The sequence below is a fragment of the Microcebus murinus genome, unplaced genomic scaffold, assembly GCF_040939455.1.
Source record: "Microcebus murinus isolate Inina unplaced genomic scaffold, M.murinus_Inina_mat1.0 scaf003_hap2_Mmur4.0, whole genome shotgun sequence".
In the NCBI taxonomy this organism is placed as follows: domain Eukaryota; kingdom Metazoa; phylum Chordata; class Mammalia; order Primates; family Cheirogaleidae; genus Microcebus; species Microcebus murinus.
The window spans coordinates 1,199,845-1,216,613 of NW_027438949.1; the positions used below are offsets into that span (position 1 = coordinate 1,199,845).

The 16,769-nt window shown below is 55.1% G+C and overlaps 1 protein-coding gene across 6 annotated transcripts in view; it reads right to left on the reverse strand.

Annotated features, from left to right (window-relative positions):
• Positions 1–16,769, reverse strand: part of ATP2B3 (ATPase plasma membrane Ca2+ transporting 3) — a 64,860-nt gene that overhangs the window by 7,112 nt on the left and 40,979 nt on the right. For 3 of the 6 annotated variants that reach the window (XM_075999738.1, XM_075999737.1, XM_075999736.1), the window contains exons 17-21: positions 15,223–15,436; positions 13,739–13,950; positions 12,731–12,838; positions 10,263–10,445; positions 5,507–5,660 (exon numbers count right to left, since the gene is read on the reverse strand). In XM_075999738.1, the coding sequence (XP_075855853.1) occupies positions 5,507–5,660; positions 10,263–10,445; positions 12,731–12,838; positions 13,739–13,950; positions 15,223–15,436 (871 nt within the window). The remainder of the gene's footprint in view (positions 1–5,506; positions 5,661–10,262; positions 10,446–12,730; positions 12,839–13,738; positions 13,951–15,222; positions 15,437–16,769) is intronic. The other 3 variants (XM_075999735.1, XM_075999734.1, XM_075999739.1) reach the window with 2 other exon arrangements.

A 16,769-nucleotide genomic window follows, 5' to 3' on the forward strand; every position in this document is an offset into this window, starting at 1 on the left:
ATAGTATGGCACCCAGCAGGGACTCAGTGGTCAGGGGGCCACAAGGCCTGGTGCCTGTCTCCTGCGATGGCTTTGCCCCTCCCTAAGACTCTTCCCCAACTTTGCTCTAACTAGCAAGCAGGAGCCCTCTGGGGACATGATGCGTGCCTTTTCCCCTGCCTGGCCCATCCCTCCCCCAGCCTAAGCCCTGCTCCCCATTTTGCATTCCTTCTGAGGCTGTGGCCATCTGCACTTAGCTCTCTTCTCTGTTCCTTATGTGCTGCCCGGAGAGACATGCTGGGCACTGTGGCCTTGGCCCAGGCTCCTGACCTGCACAGATGAACAGTTCTGAGCCTCACGCAGGGCGGGTGACACTGCAGACCGATAGGGCCCATCCCCGGCCATGTGGAGCCAAAGCAGAGGGTGAGGTGCGTGGCTGTGCATGCTCGTGCCCTGTGCAGGCCTCCGGGCACTGCAGCTGGCAGTGTGGGCAGGGACGCAGGGGCGGAGAGGGCTGCGGAAGCAAGGAAATAAGCGAGGGGCTGGGCAGCAGCACCCCACCGAAAAGAATGTAAAAGAGAAGGAAAAGAAGAGAAAAGTAAAAGCAAAGACTTCTGAACCACGATGACAACAGTAAGAACGGAAAGTGCCTGATGCCGTCTTGCCCCTTCCAACTCTCCGGCACAAACAATCCCTGGCTGCTGCTGCTGCACCGTGGGACCTTCTGGCTAGTCCTTCCCTGCCTTCCCACTGCTCTGCACCAACCACTAGTCCAGAACCTTCCTCGGGAGGTGGGGGCCTGTCAGCTCCCCGGCATCTGGGTGTTGTTGGACTCAAAGCATATTATGAACACAGCAGCTAGGGAGACCATGGGAACTGCTTGCCAGGAACTGTAGGTTTTCTAAGCCTGAAACACTTCCTGTAGGTGTGGGGGTGAATCACAACGTGAAAGCCACATAAGAAGGTGTCGCAAGAGCCTGTGGTGATATGATACATCAATCCACTCAGGCAACGAGAAGCCAAGCACAGAAAGCCTGAACATTGAGGAAGAGATAGCTTTGGCTTCGCTTCTCTGTGTGCAAGGCCCCTTTCCTCTCCTTGGGGATGTCACATGCTCGAATTAGGAAAAATAAAATGCAAACTCCAGAGTTGGCTCTTTCACCAAAGGATGGAACAACAAAGCAGAAACTACAGACACAGCTTTGTGTATGTTGGCAAGCTGTAACTGCAAACGCCCACCTGTGTGCATGCTCAAGTGCCCGGACCATGTGAGCCTAGACATGTGCTCCCGGCAGCAGCATCCAAGCAGCTCTCCCGACTTGGGCACAGCAAGTCTCAAGCCTTTCAGGTGGTCACACAGAAGACCACATAGGAGGAAGTCCCCCAAGCCCTGCCCTGGCTCTCAGCCTGACACTCGAAATGTCTATTGGGGAGGAACTTGGATTAGGGCTTCCAGGGGCTTCCTGGGGCTGTGTTCTGGTGTGTGCTTTAGGGACTGCCTGGATGTTGTTCCCCTATATTAGAGCCCATGGTTCCAGGACGGCTTGGGCAGGGCAGGGCTCTCAGTGCAGGGGCTGGTACTGTTTCCAGTGTCAAGGCAGTGTGTGCACTGATAACTATCTGAGGCAAATGCCAATACACTATTTCCAGAAACCCAAGTAGGGAGATTTGGCTTAAAGCAAATAAACTTCCTGAGAATGGAGCAAACTCCAGAGAACAAGACTGCTTTCACTTAGCCAAGCTCCTTCCACCATGGGGCTGTGCGTGTGTGGTGAACACACCTTCCTGGGCTCCGGAAAGGTGTGTCGAAGCCATGAACGCTTACTCTGTCAGTTTGGCCCCTTTGGACTCAAGATTTTCATGTTGCAAAAGCCAACTGAAATAAAGCAACTGCTGGGACCTGTTTCTGGCATGGTTAATCAGAACTACATGGCCCTGAGGGACCCCCTCTAGCCACACTGGACCAAACTCATGGCCAGTCCCCTGCCCCTACCCCTTTGCTGGGCAGGACAGGGGCCATCTTGTGAAATACTGTGACAGTGAACATCTGAGTATGGAAGTGCAGCATCACTGCAGGAAGGACAGGTCACGCTAGGCAGGCGCCTAGGAATGGTAGGGAACAGACTTTGGGTGCATGGCTGGAGAAGGGCTGGGGTATGTCTGTGTGTTCCAGTGGAAAACAGACACAAAAGCACTTTCAAGAGGCTTCAGCGGGGTTTTCCAAATGATCATGCACCCTCTCATTCCTACCTGTCAGCAGGCACATCCAGCTGCGAGAGCGCCGCTGAGCTTGTTGCAGCGTCAGCGCGTGTGTGCTTGAGTGGGAAGGCGGTGCCGACAGGCTGACAGAGAAGAGGATTCTGTGTACCCCTAGTCTCCCAAAGGCTTAAAGTGCTTGTTAAAGAAGGCTCTCCCCTTAGCTGCCCAGATGGGCTGGACACAAGGCCATGGCCCAGGTCACATGAAATGACGTGGCAGCTATGAAGGGGAAGAAGGCACTACACCCTGGACTGGAAGGATGGTAAACAAAATGGCCATGAAAGGGCAACCACCAGGTTGGGCAAGTGAGGAGAAATGGCTCTGAGCTGAGAGTCCGGAGGTCACAGTTGGTGCAGTCTGACAGTGGGGGCAGAGGAGGAAGTGGGGTCAATGTTGGGACTTCTGAGTTCAGAAGCAGCAAAGGCAAGCGTGTGCATGTGGCATGGGAGGCTGGAAAGGGAGGGGAGGCCTCAAATTTGGGAACACTGAGCCCCAAGGGTCCTAGTTATCCCAGGCTTGGAGGACATTCTTGGCTACTTCCTGCATTGACCCTGATGTTGTCACCTATCAACACCTGGAGAGCCTGAGGACCTCAGTGGGAATGACTTAGAATAGGAGGCCCCTCCAGTGTAGTGACAGCTGCAGGTTCAGATCCCTGAAAGGCCCCCTGACTCCTGGCGGCTGAAAGGCAGAGTGGCTGGGAGTAGGCAAAGAGGATGGAAAATTCCGCATGTACGAAACCATGGATTTTCCTTAGGAAACCTCATAACGTAAAGAACTTTCCAGCCTAGTTGGGGCAGCCTGTGACCACAGCACCTTACAGAGTGCTGCCTCTTGTCTAAGGAAGCTCCATCATGGCCTCTACCCTGCCTTCTTTCAGAGCAGCTGCCGTTCACCAGAAAGTTCCAGGGAGATGGTGAGGGCTGACACTACCAGGCCTAGCTGCCTATGGAAGGGCTTGGGTTCTGAGTTCTAAACCAATCTGCTGCACAATGATGATGGCAGGAAGCAGTTTTGGTCAGTGTCTTCTGGAAGCAGACATATCCCCCTTGGTGTTGCCAGGGTCCCCAACCAGCATCTTCCTCCACAGAAGAGTCTTTCTGAGGTGCTGCTGCTCAACCGGGGGAGCCTTTCTGTCAGTCCTGTGCCTTCTGCTGGCAGTGCATACTGTGCAAGGGACAGCTGCCCTCCCTCTGGCCAGCCACTACTTGGGTCCCCTGTGAAATGGCTCGCAAACAGCAGGAGGGTGGCGTCTCTCCCACTGTACTTACCGGGCACTGCTGGGCTCTGGAGATGGGGAGGAGGGGCACAGATGGCCATGGAAGGAAGGAAGCAAGGAAGGAAGGAAGTCCTAGGAGAGGAGGAAGAGAGGAGAGAATGGCCACCCCCAGGGAGGGAGTGGGAGGGATCCCAAGGCAGTGAAGAGACACAGGCCTCATGGGAGCAAGGCAGGACTAGCCCTGGGTGGGGACAAGGCCAGAGCTGTGCAGAAGACTTCAGGGATGTTTGGAGCAGGGCCATGTTGGCTTTTTTCCCCTTAGCTCAACAAACGGGCAGATGGACAGATAGACGGATAGGAAGCACAGAGAGACGTGGCAAAGAAACACATAGAGGAAGTCAAGTGGGAGGAAGGGGTGTGGGAAGATCCATGTGCGCTCCTCAGGGCATACCTGTGCCTGCTCTCACCCCTCTGCTCCGAGGAAGGAAGGTGCTGCTGCCCACTTGGGCCCTGCCAGCCTCTCTGGGGGGAAGGGTGATGGTGAGGCCCATCTGGGCCCCAGTCTGTGTGTTTGCCAGCCTGATGGCAACACTGTCAGCCAATATTTGTGAGCTGGGTGGGTGGCCCAGTGAGTGTGGGAGTAAGCTGGAGGTGTGTGCAGCTTGTGGTTTGGAGAAGGGGTGAGCATGTGTGCATTTGTTCCCAAGGGGGGACAATGTTGCCCAGCAGGGATGGGGCAGATCTCCTCCCTTCCTTAAAGGGCAGAGTGGCCTGCAACGACAGCTTAAGCAAGAGGAGGGGCAGCCCCCCACCAGGGACCTCTCACCAGTTCCTAAAAAAGAAAGAAGGCAATAAACCAAAATGAGAAAAGAAAGAAGTCAAGCGGGAAGAGTGTGCGATGGGGAAGGTGCTGGCGCTCTCAGAGGGAAAGCGGCGGGGGCTGGAAGGGAAGGAGAGGCAGCATGGACCATTCCTGCAAAGGCTCTGCGCTCGTACTCGAAGTTTGACTGTTTGGTTTTTAAAATCTCTTTAGTTTGTTAGCAAGAGCAGGCCACCCTGTGTGGGAGTGGGGCCCACACAGCCTCCTGCGTTCTCTCCTGTTGGAGGAACTGTGGGGTGGCAGGTTCAGCAGTCTAGTGGCCTTCCCTTGTCTCCGTAAGAAGATGTGAACAACTGTGGACGTCTCTATCTCCTTAGGATGCTCCCTGTGTTCTCTCTATAATGTGACCAGCATGGTGGGAACTTTTCATTGAACCATATCGAAGGGAAAGGATTTCTCCTGGCTTCTCAGAGGAAGGAGGAGAGAGAGTGCAGACCAGATCGGGCTAAGACCTTCCAGTCCTGAGTCCTGTTTGGAAAGAGCAAAGGTGCTTCGGAAACAAGTGGCAATGAGGCGTGAGCAGCCTCTGAGCTCCAGTTCCCAGGACATCTCTAATATCTGGTGGCTTGGGACAAGGGCCTATGGGGCAGGCACCACCTGTGCAGGAGCAATTGGCCAGCACCAAGCCTATATGGGGACAGGTGACAGCAGCATCCTTTGGAAACCACCTCAAGGAGAATGCTGGAAGCTGTCACTTCAGTCCCTGAGTAGGTGGGCTGGATTCTTCTACTGCAAATGATGCCAGCAGGGCATTGCTTCCCCCAGCCCCAGGAGGGTGGCCTGCACCACAGAATGCAGAGCAAGGCCCCAGCCCAATACCACACGCCACCAGGAGTGGCCGAAGTTCATGAAGAACCATCAACAAAGGCAGACAAGTTCAAGAAAAGAAAAACAATGGCAGAAGAAGCACTAAACACAAAGCAAAAATCCAAACATAGCAAAGAACGGGAGGTCCAGAAGTGCCACGCGCCAGCACGTTTCATAAGAGACTATGGCCTTGGAGCAACAACACCGTCTGGGTGGGAAGGACTGGACAGAGTGGTGAAGAGAAAGCAGAAAAGCCATGGTGAGCGGAAATATGAGACTGGAAAAGAGAGAAGGCAGGGGCGGGGAGGCCTTTTCTTCCCCAGAGATGCCGTTTATGAGAGGAGAGGGCAGTCAAGACTCACTCCCAGCAGCGCCGGCGGGATTGGTGGCGGAGAGAAGCGCGTGAGTGGGGGTAGAAAGATTGGTTACATCATGGAGCTGGCTGAGGACTGACGACCGCCGGCGCACAGCACCCTGAAATGAACCGCTTCTCTTGAAGGTACTCACTACCTCCATCTGTGGGAGAGAAAATGAGATAAAGTTCGGCTTGCACTGTTGTCCGGGCTACTGCTCAGGGGAGGGCTGGGTGAGGACAGGGCCACGCTGGTCACATATTGTGACAGCAAAGCCTCAGGTGGGTGCGCTCCGCTCGCTGGGAGCTGGTGTGCATTTGACAGGGCCCTGACCTAGGCTGGCCTATGTCATCCGTCAAGAGAGGGTTTGCTGAGCAAATGATTAGTGGGCACAAGACCAGGGAGTGTTACACATCAAGGGCACACTACAAACATTTCCGAGTCATTTGCATTCATGATATGCTCATGACAAGCCACTCGTCAGGAAGTACCTGTGTCTGGCCATACTTTGTTATTCTACTTCGTAGTTCTCAACCTTTCTTTCCGCCCCAACACACCTGAGGGATATGACATGCTCCCATTAGAAACAAGGCTCCCCGTGGCAAGGGGAACAGGGGCCCTTCCGTGGGCCCGTCAGGAATCACTGTCCTCATTCACTGTAGGCAAGGTGGCACACCTTGCTCTGAGGGAAAGGGTGCCATCACTGTGGCTTCTGCAGCTCATCCAACTCACTGGATGGGGGATGCCCCTTTGAGCCTCAGCAGAAGAATGGACTTAGAAGGAACTTCCCACAGACCCACAGGCAGAGAGGCAGGAAGGACTAGGGGGCCAAAGTGGCCTCTGCTGTGTCCCCACTCTTTAAACTTCCTAGAAGGTGAAAGCGAAGTGGGTCTGCAGAAACTGTGACCCACGGGGGAGCCTTGTGGATGAACTTGGCTCCCTTGGCCAAGTGTCTTTGGGTTTCCCACCCCCACCCTTGACTGGCATGGGACCTAACCAGATGAAGTGAGCAGCAAAGCAGGGGAGGGGCTACGTGGCAGCCACCAGGTTCAGCCTGGTGTCTGACATGGGCCAGGGCTTCTTGAAAGAAGGCAGCTCAAGTGTTCAGACTTCCCCACACCAACCAAATGAGGACATGCACCACTGCAGTCCTTGGACGCACTGCCCGGCCCCCTTCCACCCCACACATCCTGCTCTGTTGCAACAAAGGGAAACTTGCTGCCACCAACTGCGAGTGAAGAATGCATACTGAGTGTGTGTGGTGGCTTAGCCTGGTGCCCAGGGTGTCAGGAGGATGATTGATGCAATGGCATCACGGTCTCTTGGGGGGTGGGTTCTTCTGTCTAGATTTAGATGTTCCTAAGGCAATGGAGACAGGTCTCCTCAAGAGAGTATGCCAAAAAGGCAAAAGGGATGAGGAACGGGAAAGATGATTTCCTGCCTCAGATTCACATTGGCCTCACCTGGCTGTGGTCCTTGTCCCAATGGGACACCCATGTCAGTGGAAACACTGCAATCGCCACTGCCCTCTCCCCCCAGAAGCCCACACACTGGGCCAGGAACAAGGCCCAGTCACCGATGAAGCATGTCATGGCTTGTCATGGAAGGCAAAAAACAGACCGAGTTATGAGCACTTCCAAAAGCTGCTACATGTTCTGGGTTTGAAGGACTCTCTTTTGTTCCAGAATGAAACCCTATCCGTCTGGTGTACTGCTATGTTAGTATGGAAAGGTGGTGAGAGCAGGTAGCAGGTTTCAAAATGCCTCCGAAATGTGGGGGGCAGCTTTGTGGGTCACAATGTCCAGCAGTCTGGAGCCAGCTGCCTAGAAAATGTTTCCTTGGCTTGGGGCACACATATGACCTGAGAAGTTTCTCTCTGGCTTTATGTTGTTTTTCAAGCCAGTATTTTGAGCAGGCATTCTTAAAAAGTTGAGCTCAAATAATTGATTGGTTCAGAATTCTTGAGAAGCACAGTGACTTCAACGTGACAAAGTCAAACTGAAAAGCCATGGGGCTCAAGATCCTGTGGAAGAATTAGTGTGGCTTTCTTGAGGGAAGAGGAGTATGCTCTGGGATAAGACACAGCAGACTGGGGCCCTGGCCAGTGCTTGCTCTCATTGTGTTACACTGGGCACATCACTTCTCTCTGGGCCCCATTTCCTCATATGTAAAGCAGGGACCTAACCAGCCAGCATCTACGTGGGCACTAACAATTGGAACCGTTTGGAACTCCAGGACTCCAACTGATGGGACCCACTTCTACTAGCACACAGAAGACATGAGACAACATAGGTGGCCTCAGATCAGGGGAGGGCTGCTGTCTCAACTGCTAGAAGAGACAACACAGCCTTAGGCTGCATCAACAGAAGTGAAATGATCTGCCAGGAGCAAGGTCCTGCTGTGTTCCGCCCCCAGCTTAGGCAGCTCTGGGCTCTGCAGCAGAACAGGGGTGTGAGGGATGAAAGCCCATCTGGGGGACAGCTGGGGGCTCATAGGCACAATCCCGTAGATGGCACAGTTGAGCAGTCAGGAGGGTACTGGGGGGGGGCGTGTTTTAAATTTAGCACATAAATATGTGTTGCAGGTAATGAGAAGAAACTACCTGGCCTGTCCCAGACACTGTGCTTGAGGCATTAGCACCCCACCTTGGGAGAGGAGACGCAGGCCGTCTGGCTACAAAGCCTGCTCCTTTCTTCTCCCGGGCACTCTCTGAGTCTCAGCCCAGCCGGGGCTAAGGCAACACTGCTCAGAGTTCAGATCTAAGATATCCTTCCCTGGCCATACTAGGTTAGGTGCTCAGGATACCAACCCCCCTGGATCTCAGCTGGAGAAGCCCTCAGACCCCTGGGGAGCTCCTTCAACACGGAGTTCTTTGGTCCCACTTCACCCAGCCCTGCAGGATCCTAGTCTCTGGGGGTGGGCCTGTGGACTCTGCAGCTCTGGAAAGTTCCCAAGGGCATTCTGATATGGCCAGACTCCAGTGCTCCTTGGCTGGGAGCACAGATGGCCCATGGTGGCAGGAGAGAGTGGAGTTTGAGAAGGCTTCACAAGGCTGGCGGCCTTGGAGCAGGCTTTTGCAGTGTCAGGAGGGGGCCCCAAGGGGAAACAGTGGGAGCTGAGGAGGCCTGGGGCCCAGGCAGTGGCCAGCATGTAGGCACAGCAGCATGGGTAAGCAGGGGGCACATGTGCAAAGGCAGCCAAGGTTGCAGGGCTGTGGGAGGAGTGGGCGAGGCCAGAGGCAGGGGCTTGCGGGCCATGCTCAGGAGACTGGGCTTCATCCTTAGGACATTGGAGGGAGGCTACAAGGGCCCCAGTATGGAGGGTGGCATGGAGGGGCCGGCCTGGGAGGAGAGGAGGAATACTCCAAGGCTGGGCCTGTTGAGACCACTGGGAGGGAACGCAGGACCCAGGGCACTGAGGACAGCCTTGGGCAAGTTGCATGGAAGATTCTTTGGGACAAGCTGATGTCGATGTGTGATAGAGAGGTTGGAGACAGACACTAAGGAGGGGTGTGGCCTCAGGTCTTACCCTAGGGAGTTGCCTATACAGACTGCCAAGGGGGCCCAGCTGAGTGGTCGCACCTTAGCAGGTGTTGGTGGCCTAGGCAGCCTTGGGCTGCACAGGTGAGTGCACAGTGATGCCCTTTAATCTGGCAGGACCTCAGAGTGGAGAAGTGGGACCGGGGGTCCCGGACAGAGCATGAAGGGGCAGGGAGTGATGAGTGCTCCTGGGAGGAGGTGGCCCAGGCCTTGCAGGAGAAGGGGGTATGCGGAGGCAGCTAGGGGAGGGGCTGCAGTGGGAGAGGGGCTGGGGTGCAGGTGCGGCCCCCATACGCTCTTCCTCCTGACCAGGAGTTTTAGCATGCAAAGGCTGCAGCAGGGTGGAGCAAAGGCGCCAGACAGCAAGGACAAGGAGCAGAGATACAGGAGGGAGGGTGGCAGCAGGAAGGAATGGCGGCAGGACGGCCCAGCCCCAGGATCCCGAAGGAGGCCTTGCAGACCCTGATGAGAACCATTTCTGGGGAGCGGCGGCCAGAGGCCAGGCTGTAGTGGGATCATGAGGAAGTTGGAGGGAAAGATGTGGGGAGACAGCAAGTCTGGAACATTCTGGCAAGAAAGCTGGTGGGGAAGAGATGGGGCCAGAGAGCAGGGGGAGTTCTGGCACGTGGGCTCTCACGAAGCCTTCGCCAGTACCTGCTGCTGGGCGGTACAGGTGGCCTCGGACTTTACAGAGGTCTGTGGCTGGCAGCCTCAGCCTTGAGCAGCCCCAGTGTTTAGAGATTGGGCTGAACAGAAGGGACCAACTTGGTGGCCAGAGTCCATGGCCCAAATGAAGTCTTTCCATACTATTTACAGTATAATCCAGCGAACAGTGAGCTCGCCAAAGGGTACTAGATGTGAGCATCTCTTCCCAAGGACACTTGCCTATGACCTGGGGCAGTTCCTATGACCTATGACTTGCCTATGACCTGGGGCAGTTCCCACCAAGTAAAGCGAGACCTGGCAGTTCTGTGGGCAGTGCTGCTCCATGCCCCTGAGAGACAGCTACTAGTCACTGGCCTTTAGTTGGCACCTGCACCATCTATGGGGGGGGCACCTGGGCTCTGAGGGAGATGTCAGGGATAGGCACTGGTGGCACACCTGGGAATGGCAGAGGGTGTACTAGCAACTGCTTTTGTGATCTTGGTGCAAGAGCAAAGGGTGGGCCCAGGCTCAGCCTGCCTATTCTCTGCTTCATGCTTGCTTGTGGCTGCGCGGTGGCTTACCTGCGTCTGAATCCTGTTGAGGCCCCGGAACCAGAGGATCTGGCCCCGGCGGAGCTCACGCTCAGCGTGGTCGATCTCTTCCTCCCCCTCGGCCAGCTCCTCATCAGTCATGTCATCCTTCCTGGGCCCGTGCCCTGCTTCCTTCAGGCACTTGAGCTGGCTGGTGGGGATGGTGGCAATGACCTGGGGGAGCCACAGCCGAGGGACAGCAAGCAGAGGTGGCTGTGAAAATAGGCCTGGGGCCGGGAACGGACCCAGACTCCCAACTCCTTCCATCGTGGGCTGAGGCCAGCATCCATCCCCATCCCCAGACATCGCAGACGTAGGCATGGGACACCTCACCCTGACCCCTGAGGCTGTGTTTGCCCGGTGCCACATTCTGCCTCCTTCCTCTGAAGAGGCTGTTTTTCATGTCTAGCAAAGAAGCAAAGCAAGAGCAGCCCCAGGGACTTGGCCTCAGGATTGGGCAGCATTTCCCAGGAGTGTGTGTCAAGGCCCACCAGCTCCTGGGAGGGGGTCACCAGCCCCTAGAACATGCTGCCTGAAAGGAGTGTTGTTTACTGGGGAGCTTTGGGCTGTGACCCATAGTCTATGTGAACAGCGTGATTCATGGTGGGGGTCTTGGGCCCTGAGGTGTTGACTCAACCTTCAGAGGGCTGGAGAATAAGGCCAGCCACGTGAGCATTGCATGCCCCTGTGACTGACCCCAAGGAAAGCCAAGGACATCTCAGCCCAGGGGAACTTCCCTGGGTGGCAATACTCCATGCGTGTTGTCCCACATCCTTGCCCGGAGAATTAAGCTCTGTCTTCGCAACTCCCCTGGGAGGGGAAGTCTGGAAGCTTTTGCCCGGTGTCTCCTAGAGAGGGCATCTCCTGGCGGAAGACAGGCCTAGAGAAGGGCCCGCTGGGGACTGGGGAGGAAGAGCCCTGCAGGAGTGAAGAGAGGCTTTGCATTTTGTAGGCCACTGGGAAGAGGGGGGAACAGTCTAGAAGGACACAGGGGAAGCCGCAGCAAGGGGTGACGGGCATCTGGAGTTCTATAACAAGACGTTCTGTCCATCTTGTGTACCTGAGCAAGTGTCTTCATCAAACATGGGTAGCAGGGGACACGAAGACCTGTTTACAGAGATTCCCTTCTATTGAGTTTTTTCACTTGAACATGTTTTATTGTTTTAACTGAAAAGAGTTAAAAACTAAAAGGACCACTTGATAGTCCTGAGAGGCCAAGCTCCAGGCTGGTGCCATGTTCCTGGGGGGAGGCTAGGAGATCTGGTGGAACCAGAAGGCCTGTGGCCTGGGAGCTTGAAGGTCATGAAGTGGGCTGGCTCCCCCGCACTGTGCTTAGAGCCAAGGTTGCAGAAACTGAGGGGACTGTGTGGAGTGACCAGGTCCAAGTGTGGCTTTGAGGTGAGGTGTGTGCAGTGGCAGACAGAAAGAGGACAATTCTGAAAATGAGACAGAGGAACTGGGTGGGCTGTCCCTGAGGAGACTAATGCTGGGGACCAGAAAGAGGGCAGCAGCCCCTATGGTTGGCTCAGGGGGACACCAGCAGATGGAGAAAGAAAACCCAGAACGCTACAAACTGAATTGTGTCCGTCCCTAAATTCATGAGTTGAAGCCCTAACCCCCAGTGTGGCCGTATTTGGAGTAAGGAAGTGATCAAGGTTAAATGAGGTCATCAGGGTGGGGCCCTGATCTGAAGGGGTTAGCACCCTTAAGAGGGCACACAGTGAGAAGATGGCAGTCTGTAAGCCAGCAAAGAGCCCTCACTGGGAACTGATGCTGCTAGCTCCCTGATCTTGGACTTTCAGCTTCTGGAACTTCAAGAAAATAAATGTTGGTGTTTAAGCCATCCAGCCTATGGTATTTTGTTATGGTAGCCAAAGTGATTAAGACACCGAGAGAAGTGGATCTTGGACCCAGCTTCCTATGCCAATGTTCTAGAACTCCAGAGAAATGCTTTCAGAGGCCTCTCATGTACCAGGCTGTTCCTTCCTGATCTAATTAGCAGGTCTATAAACTTCCCCCTGTGTGTGGCTTCAGCAGCAGCCCACAGGACTGGATGTGTAGTTCTGTCACTTTCCATCAGATCATAATATTTCCTAATTTCTCTCAACACTTTCTCTTTGCCCTATGGATTATTTAGCAGGTGCTGTTTAATTTCAAATATGTGGGGATTTTCTAAGCCACTCAGTTTGAAGGGGTGCTTTTTGGCTCCTATCATGGAAAGGGGAGTGGCAGGTGGTTTTCTGGGGCCCTGTGACATCCTGGCCATTGTCCTTTGCATTCTCTCTGCTGACACCGTCACTTGTGGCCTTGCCATCCTGGGTCATGGTGCATCACAGGCCTAAGCCTATGGTGCGCTCTCCTGGAGCGGGAGTTGGGGCAGTGGGGCCATCACTGGTGCCACCCACAGAGAAAACCAGAAGCGGGGCGAGGTGGAGAAAGCTGACCAGGCAGACACTCACCTGTCCCCAGACCAGCTCCCCAACACCAACAAACAGGCACCAGAGCCACTGTTCTGTGGATAGGGGGGAGCAACTGAAGGGCTTCCCGCCGAACTGGACGATGACAATCTGCAGAGGATGGGTGGGGAAAGGCAGGTCCAGCAGCGGCTCCCAGGCTGCCCCCTTATCCTCTAGGCCAGCCCTGCCCCTTGGAGGCCTGGCCATCCTGAGGGGGAGTCAGAAGGCTATTGTTCCCTGGGGCAGATGGGTGCCCTCGGGCAGAGGGTCTGGCCATTCTTTCTTCGGCCTCTTTCCCTTCATCCCCCCATCAGCAAGTGCCTAAGGAAGGCTTCGCGGATGGGCTGACCCCGAGGCCAAGGGTGCTGGGATGGGGCAGCTGCAGCCCCTTTGGCAGCGCCCCTCCCCTGCTGGGGCTAGGCACCCACTGACCCCTGCCCTGCGTGCAAAGGCCAGGTATGCCTTATTCTGGAGGCCCCAGCACATGCTCGAGTCACCCAGCCTTGGCCTCCTGCCTCCTTGCTTCAACTGCAAACCAACCAATCCAGAGCCCACACCCAGCCACCTCCTCTGTCAGACTCTCACACATAAGGACTGCCCTTAGGTCCAGGACAGGCTGTACTGATGCACACTTGACAGTCCTGAGCCTGCTTCCTGTCTAACCCATTCCTTCTTGAGGAAGCCCCAGTAAAGGCTCCTGTACACAGTCCTGCCTCCTAACTGCTACTTTCCCTGTGGCCCCCATGCTGTGGCATGCATCCTCTTCTTGGGCTCTGTAATAAACTGTCTTTCAGTGGCTTGCACTTCCTGCCCTATTGGCCTTACCTATAGCATCTATGAGAAGAGGTAGCTCTGCTGAAGGCCCACCAAATGCCTCTGGAAGCCAGCAGGTAACCCCAGTGACAGCCCAGTGATATTTGGAAGATGAACGCTGAGAGGAGAAGTCAGGAGGGGCAGGGGGGGCCACTGCGGGGGAAGACATGGGGCCAAGAGTGGGGTCACCCCTCCTACCTGGATTCCAAAGGTGCCCAGGACGATGGTGCAGAAGATGGGGTTGCTGAAGATGCCATCGAACACGTTCCTCTCGCCATGGATCTTGCGGGCGTTGATTTCGTTGAAGAGCTGCATCATGACGAAGGTATTGAAGATGATGGTGTAGTGCTCTGAGGGCGGTGAGTGCAGGGGCGTGTTCCTCCCACTGTCGATGTCAAAGAAGAGCTCCCCTGGAAGCCGAGGGCGCCCGTGAGGGGAGTGGAGGCTTGTGTGGGACAGCCCAGCCTGCGTCTCCCAGCAGAGCCACGCAATGTTCCCTGCACAGTTGTCTCAGCACGTGACCAAGGCCACATCACTCTGGAGCAAGACAACAGTGTGTGGCTCCTCACATGAGTCCCTTGTCCCAGAGGGTGACATATTCGAGCTCAAGGCCCAAGGAAGCCAGACCCAAGACTCAAGCAGAGTCCTGAGACGCTGCCATGCCAGGGGCTGGACCCAGGGTGCTGGCACTGAAACTGTGAGGGCAGGAATGAGGACATTCAGACCCGAGCCAGAGGAAATCTCTTAGCTCTGCCTGGCTCCTGGGACGGGGCAGCTGGGCTTAGGCCCTGGGCAGGCGATGGGAGCCTTCTGCTCCAAAAGGTCAGAGAAAGGGCTCCCCAGAGGAGCCCCAGATACTGACATTTGGGGGCCTCCTCCCCCTGTGGGTCCTGCTCCTCAGCAGACATTATCCCTGCACACCCTGGGATGCACCCTGAAAGCTGAGCCACACTAGGCCCCAGAGGGTAGTGACAGGTGACCCCCTGATTCCAGCCCTTTCTAAGGGCCTCATGTGGATATGGGACCACACAGTCAAAGGGTCACCAGACACTACAGAGTGTCCCTGACTGACATAAGGCCACAAACAAACTGACAAACCGCCCTGCAGGAGAGCTACCACCGGTGCCTGCTGGCAGAGGCCAGAGGCATCCAAAAAGGCCCACATTGCGCTGGAGGATTTGCTTCTCTGAGGAGTAACCCTCCACCCACCCTGGCTGGTCTGCAAGGCCGTGGCCAGGGCTTGGGGACCCCATTCTTCTCCTAGGGTGCCATCCTCCATTCCTTCTCTCCCCTGCCTCACCCTTTCCTGCTTCCTGAGCTCCTGGACCCCTCACCTGGAGCCAGGACACCCCCCTCCCTCCTCTTCCCCCTCCTTTACTCTCTCCTTTCCCTCTTCCCCCCTTCTTGCCCCTCATCTTCCTCTCAAAGCTCCCAGAACAGCACCCCAGTCATTGTCCCTGGAGAGACAGTCCTGGGGTATGTGAGTGAATGGATCTGGGGCTGGGTGGAGGAAGAGACATTTTGCCTGAGTAGTGAACAAGACCTCAGGATACTGGAACTGCTCCCCGCTGTGAGGGAGGGCTGAGGGTCAGAGGCTCTCCTGCTCCTTCCTCGCTCCCCAGCCAGTCCCACCCAAAGGCCCCCTGCATGCCTCTGCGACAGAGCATGCTAAGCCCACCCACCTACGAAGAGCAGCGTGAATATGATGGTGAGCTGGTAGACAGCGTGGCCCAGGATGTTCTTCATCATGGTGCGAGAGATGAGGGGCTTGTCCCGGCCATAGGGCTTCCGCAGCAGCAGCGACTCGGTGGGCGGCTCTGTCGCCAGGGCCAGGGAGGCAAATGTATCCATGATCAAGTTCACCCACAACATCTGCACAGCTTTGAGAGGAGAGTCCTGTGGAGAGGAGGGAGTCACCCTTCCAGAAGACCTGGGCCCAGAAACCCAGCAGCTCTCAGAGAAACTCAGTGCGGGGTCAGTGTCACCAGAATTTCATGTCCATAAAAACATGACATCTCCATCCCTGTGTTGTCTTTAGGATAGCAGGGGCTTTTGCTGGGCTTTCCAATGCCACCCTCCTTCTTCTTGCAGCTGGAGGCAGTGATCTACAAGGTGTGCTCCAAAACCTTCAAGGGAGGTGAAAAACCCCAGACCATGAAACAGCCCGACGATGGGGCTCTGGATTTGGGACAGAATGAGGGCTGTTCTTCTTGTTCCCTATGCCCAAGGGGCAGAAGGAGGCAGAAACTCTGAACTGGACCTTCCTTCTCCTTAGCTCCTCTGAGTTGTTCATTAAAAATCAGCCTCCCAGAAGCCAGACACATAAGGCCATGTATTGTACCATTATATTCCCATGAAACTTCCAAAACTGACAAATCGATAGAGAGAGAAAGCAGATGAGTGGTTGCCAGGGGCTGGGGCAGGGATAGACAGTGACTGCTAATGGGGATAGGACCTCTTTTGGGGTGATGAGAATGTTCTGGGAGTAGATGGAGTAATGGTTATGCAACACTGGGAATGTACTAGAAACCACTGAATTATTGACTTTAAAATGGTTAAAATGGTTATTATGGTGAAGTTTATGTTATGTGACATTTATCTCAATTTTAAAAAAATCTTTGAAAGGACCAAATTGATCAGTAAGTAATTTAACTACCTGTTGACAACAAACTTAACCCTCTCTAAAGGGAGACGAATCAATTCTGGGCACTCGCCAGTGGGGAGAAAGGCGGGGGAGGCTCCACCAAGGCTGAATCCTAGAGCTCCCATGTGACCTGGCGTCTCCACTACCAGGTCTAGGGCCAGGGCAACTGACAACACACGTCCACACAGAAACCCATACACGATGTCCCAGCAGCACCAGTCACCACAGCCAAAAAGTGGAAATGACTCCATGCCCAGCAGCTGCTGGATGGATAGACAGAATGCAACACATCCACACAATGTAGCATGATGTGGTCGTCAAAGCAATGACATTCTGCCTGTGCCAGGATGTGGATGGACCTTGAAAGCCTATGCTACATGAGATGCCAGACACAAAAGGCCACACACTATTCAATCCCACTGCTATTAGATGTCCCATGCAGATTGGCAGTTGCCAGGGGCTGGAGAGGGGGGCTAGAGAGTAACTGCTAATGGGGATGGGATTTCCTTTGGGACTGAAGAGAATGTTCTGGAACTAGATAGAGATGATGGCTGCATAACATTGTAAATATACTACCCCCACCCC